General features: G+C 53.9%; 1 protein-coding gene across 1 annotated transcript; it reads right to left on the bottom strand.

The window, feature by feature from the left end:
• Positions 1–261: 261 nt before the first annotated feature.
• LOC133358554 (interferon-induced transmembrane protein 3-like) lies at positions 262–1,878 on the bottom strand. The gene is made up of 2 exons (XM_061576923.1): positions 1,219–1,878; positions 262–634 (listed from the first exon to the last, which is right to left on the bottom strand). The coding sequence occupies exons 1-2, from the start codon at positions 1,486–1,488 to the stop codon at positions 359–361; spliced, it is 546 nt and encodes a 181-aa protein (XP_061432907.1). The 5' UTR covers positions 1,489–1,878; the 3' UTR covers positions 262–358.
• Positions 1,879–5,541: the final 3,663 nt, after the last annotated feature.

Below are 5,541 nucleotides of genomic sequence, written 5' to 3' on the forward strand. Positions count from 1 at the left end.
GAATTTCCACTCGGTTGAGCTATTGTTTTGCAATGGCCAGGTCGCTTGTCTGGGTCTCTGTGTCGTGTTGAGTCTATGGATCTCTGTATGGTGAGTCTGTGGGTCTTTGTGTGATGAGTATGTGGGTCTCTGTGTGATGAGTTTTTCGGTCTTTGTGTGGTAATGAGACATCACTCATGAGCGCTGCACAGATGGGTCGGACAAACCACTGACACCTCTCAATGCAATTCACAACATTCGTTTCAGTCACCAGCAGTTTAATCAGGAGGTTCACATTCGTAACAATTTAATCTTTAAAGAGCGGATTAGAGGTTTTGTGCGTGTGTCTCTCTCTCTGCGGCTGCCTCCTCCACGTAACTCACTGCTTGCCTGGATATATCAGCTGCTCATCACGGTCCCACAGACCTGGAGGCAGGGAACTAGTCCCGACACTCCCGCTGCCATTGCTTCCACTACGTGAGGCCCAGGCCGTGTCACGTGACCGCGCGATGACCACGACGATGAAGGCCACGTAGAAGCCCACAATGCACAGCACCACGGCGCCTGCGAGCCACGCGGTGGCGTTGAAAATGGCGGCGGCGCGTGCCACCCGGTGCGCACCGCGGGTGTCGCCCACGTGACGTCGATCCCTCGCCTGGGGGAGGGGCGGAGGGGTTGGGGTCATGACGTGGTTAGATCCCGTGACTTTATTCTCTGCACCCCGAGAGTGCACACACCACGCACACACACCCACACCACACACACATCCAAACCACACACACCCCTCACACACCCCTAACACACCACACCCCTCACGCACACTCCACACACACACTCCCACACACTACACACACCGCACACACACCGCACACACACAACACACACTCCACACACCTTACACACACACACCCCACACGCACACCACATACCCCCCTCACACACACCTCACACACTCCACACAAACCTCACACGCACCCCACACACGCACACCCCACACGCACACCCCACAACCACACACCCCACACAGACACCCCTCACACACACCCCACATACCTCTCACACAGACCCCACACACCCCTCACACACCACAGACACACACCCCACACACCGCCACACTACACACACTCCACACACGCACACCACACACACCACACACACCCCACACACACCATACACCCCACACACACCCCCCACACAACCCCCCCACACCTCACACACCCCACAACACGTGCCCGTCACCTTGATTGAAAGCACCGTGGCTACGACTCCCAGGCAGAGGCAGTTGCAGTAGACGAGGCTGAAGAGAGACACCGCCAGCAGGTCCCTGACTCGCTCCGTCCCCAACGTCGCCGCTTCGACGTCCGTGTCACCCCCACCCCCCCCTTTGTCGGCGGCGACTCGCGAGTTAAGGGGCCCCTCGGAGGGGGGGGCGGAGGGGGTGGAGGGGGAGCCCCCCACCACTCTCGACTTGGGCGGTCGCGATGTGGGGCGAGAGACGTCGAGACCCATGGCGGCGTCTTCTCCAGCAGTAGTGTACTAGTGTATTGTAGAGTAGTCGTGTTCGTGTATAGTGTGGTAGTATAGTGTATAGTGTAAAGTAGGCGTGTGCAGTGTAGTGTCTAGTGTAATTTTTAGTGTATTGTATAATGTAGTGTAGAGTAGCGGTGTATTGTAGAGTAGTGGCGTAGTGTAGAGTTGTGATGTATAGTGTGGTGTATATTGTGAGGTGTATAATGTGTAGCAGTGTGGTGTGTAGTGTGGTGTATGTTGCGCAGTGTATGGTAGTGTAGTGTATCGTGTATTGTATGAACTTCTAATGGCACCGGACGTATCCAACCGTGCTGATCAGAGGTGCGGGCGTAGGACGACGGCACTGACGTGGATGGTGAGCCAGGTACTGACACGGGACGATGCGAGAGAGATGTGGTGAGCGTGGGTGGTAGTTAGCGTGCTGAAATGGGGAACTCTGTTTCTTAACGGACATGCGTGCGCACGTTTAGGTCGACTCGGCCTGAAATCGCGAGCCGGTGCGCCGGTGGGTGGAAGAAACGACAAAAAGTCGCCACTCGGGGAGAGAAAAAGGCGGCCGGGCGGGCGTGGTGGTGCCGGGCGGGCGTGGTGGTGCTGGGCACCCACCTGCCTGTGTGTGTGCCACAGTGGCGGCCGTCATCGGCGGTGCTGCTGCTGCTATTCGCAGCTTACAGCACTTACCCCGACATCCCTTTTACAGGCTACACGGGGGACCTTTGATGTTGTGGGTGAGTGGGTGAGTGAGTGGGTGGGTGATTGAGTAAGTGGGTGGGTGATTGAGCAAGTGGGTGGGTTGGTGGGTGATTGAGTGAGTGGTTGATTAAGTGAGTGCGTGACTGGATGAGTAATTGGGTGAGTGAGTGGATGAGTTGTTGATTAAGTGGGTGAGTGACTGGGTGAGTGAGTGGGTGAGTGAGTGGGTGATTGAGTGGGTGAGCGGGTGGATGAGTGGTTGATTAGGAGGGTGAGTGAGTGACTGGGTGAGTGGGTGATTGAGTGAGTGAATGGGTGGTTGCATCAGTGAGTAGTTGATTAAGTTAGTGAGTGACTGGATGAGTGAGTTAGTGGGTGAGTGAGTTAGTGGGTGAGTGAGTGACTGGATGAAGGAGTGGCAGGGTGAGTGGGTGAGTGACTGGGTTAGTGAGTGGGTGGATGAGCGAGTGAGTTAGTAGGTGAGTGGGTGAGTGAGTGAGTAATTGAGTGGTTGGGTGGATGAGTGGTTGATTAAGTGGGTGAGTGAATGGGTGAGTGAGTGGGTGAGTGAGTGAGGGGATGAGTGGTTGATTAAGTGGGTGGGTGAGTGAGTGACTGGTTGAGTGAGTGGGTAATTGAGTGTTTAAGTGGGTGAGTGAGTGGTTGGGTGGATGAGTGGATGATTAAGCGAGTGAGTGAATGGGTCGTTGGATCAGTGAGTCGTTGATTAAGTTTGTGAGTGAGTAACTGGATGAGTGAGTGAGTGGGTGAGTGGGTGGATGAGTGAGTGAGTGGGTGAGTGGGTGAGTGGGTGAGTGAGGGAGTGAGTGAGTGGTTGAGTAAGTAAGAGGGTGGGTGAGTGAGTGAGTGCATGATTGAGTGGGTAGGTGCGTGGGTGAGTGAGTGAGTGGGACAGTGAGGGAGTGAGAAAGTGAGTGGGTGGATCGATGAGTTAATACATGTGTAAGTGAGCGGGTGAGTGGCGGAGTGAGTGATTTATTAAGTGGGTGGGTGAGTGAGTGACTGGTTGAGTGAGTGCGTGATTGAGTTTTTAAGTGGGTGAGTGAGTGAGTGGTTGGGTGGATGATTAAGTGGGTGAGTGAGTGACTGGATGAGTAATTGGGTGATTGAGTGAGTGAGTGAGTGGAGGAGTTGTTTATTAAGTGGGTGAGTGACTGGGTTAGTGAGGTGGGTGAGCGGGTGGATGAGTGGTTGATTAGGAGGGTGAATGAGTGACTGGGTGAGTGATTGAGTGAATCGGTGGTTGCATCAGTGAGTAGTTGATTAAGTTAGTGAGTGACTGGATGAGTGAGTTAGTGGGTGAATGAGTTAGTGGGTGAGTGAGTGGTTGGGTGGATGATTAAGTGGGTGAGTGAGTGAGTGCCTGGGTGAGTAAGTGACTGGGTTAGTGAGTGGGTGATGAGTGGTGAGTGGGTGGTTGGATCAGTGAGAAGTTGATCAAGTTTGTGAGTGAGTGACTGGATGAGTGAGTGAGTGGGTGATGAGTGAGGGAGTGAGTGGTTGAGTAAGTCAGAGGGTGGGTGAGTGAGTGGGTAAGCGGGGGAGTGAGTGATTTATTAAGTGAGTGGATGAGTGAGTGACTGGTTGAGTGAGTACGTGATTGAGTTTTTTAAGTGGGTGAGTGAGTGAGTGGTTGGGTGGATGATTAAGTGGGTGAGTGAGTGACTGGGTGAGTGAGTGAGTGAATGGGTGGTTGGATCAGTGAGAAGTTGATTACGTTTGTGAGTGAGTGACTGGATGAGTGAGTGAGTGGGTGATGAGTGAGTGAGTGGGTGAGTGGGAGAGTGAGGGAGTGAGAAAGTGAGTGGGTGGGTAGATGAGTGAGTAAGTGGATGAGTGAGTGAGTGGGTGAGTGAATTAGTGGCTGAGTGAGTGACTGCCTGAGTCAGTGGCTGAGTGGCTACGTCACGTGCCGCTGGCACTCGGAGATACGAGTCTGTGGCACACACGCAAAAGAAGAGACATGGGGATGCATTAGGGCGACCTCGGTATATAGCAGGTTGTAGGTTCGATCCTGATCCTGATGCCCGTTGTATATTTGGAGTTTGTATGTTTATCTCACTCTCTCCTTCGTCATGTAGATTTTTTCCGGCCCCTCCTGTTTATACTCCACACTTGGAAATAGGCATTTAGAGTTATTGGCTGCTATAGATTTGCACGTAATAATACACTTAATTGGGCTATCATTTGTGGCCAGGTCATTTCTGAAAAAGAGCTATATATCTCAGTGGGCATTATCTGGTAAAGTAAATGTGATGCCACCGCCACGAAGCCGCTCGGCGGGCGCCCCATCCCCGACCTCGCCACCACCAAGTGACGGAGCCGACCCCGGCGTCTCCCCACCTCACCTCACATGAACACACCCGCACGCATTTCCCCCCCCCCCCCCCCCCCCCATAGAGCTCCGAGGGGAAGTCACCTGGCCGACCGGTTTTAATCCGAGAAGCCCTTATCGGGATAACTTTCACGGTTTCCGGTGACCAGGGAATTGGACGACCTCCCCCGATGCTACTTCGCGGCGCTGCGACCAGCATTAAGATTGCAAGGTCGCAGCGAGGGGCCACTCGGCCACTGCGGTTGAAACGCACCCCCCACACCCACACACGCATCGACGAGGCAGGCAGGGAAGGGACGGGACGGCATAATTAGCATGACAACAGGGGCTCTTGCACGTAGTCGCTGATGGTTAGGATAATTACGCTCGAGCGCGTAGGCGCCATTATTAAGGAAATTAGGAAAATTAAAGGGTAAAGCTGGAATTGCAAATAATCAAAGAGGCGACTCGGGCGCATAGTGCGCAATTGATGGGGCAAGTGGTGGAGACATGCGGAGGCTCCGCGCTTAACTTCCACAGCAGGCCTTGGTGATGGACGCCGCCGCATAATTTGCATAACCAAGGCACCATGCATGAGAAAGGGATTAATTAGAATAAACGCCGCAACACGCAGCGCATCTGATTAACATAGCAAAGGCGCCCGGAACCGTCGCACGCGCCCTAATGGGCGCGCACCCATTGTTAAAAAAAAACTGGGAGGGGACCACCACAGGCGGAGCAGCATCCCTTTGATGTAGGGACGATATAAAGGGGGTGAAAACGGGAGATCCCTGTCTTGCTCCAGCATGAGGCCACGAGACGCTCTCTAGCCCAGCGACCCGGACGTCCGTGCGACGCATCGAGGTACGCTGCGAGCACGGTATCAACGGACCGCCGTGGGCACCTAACCGTGAGTAAGAAGGTGAATTAGGATCATAAGCAGATAAATCGGGAATAGGCATAAAGGTATCAGCGTAGGCCAGCCTCGTCGATTCATACTGACT

The sequence above is a fragment of the Lethenteron reissneri genome, chromosome 7, assembly GCF_015708825.2.
Source record: "Lethenteron reissneri isolate LAM-NWPU_2019-01 chromosome 7, ASM1570882v1, whole genome shotgun sequence".
Lineage (NCBI taxonomy): Eukaryota > Metazoa > Chordata > Hyperoartia > Petromyzontiformes > Petromyzontidae > Lethenteron > Lethenteron reissneri.

Bases quoted from the DNA above. Each gene is read 5' to 3' on its own strand.
- LOC133358554 (XM_061576923.1), bottom strand. From the start codon at position 1,488: ATGGGTCTCGACGTCTCTCGCCCCACATCGCGACCGCCCAAGTCGAGA. The intron at 635-1,218 runs GTGACGGGCACG...CCCCTCCCCCAG, and splicing joins CCACGGTGCTTTCAATCAAG to GCGAGGGATCGACGTCACGT.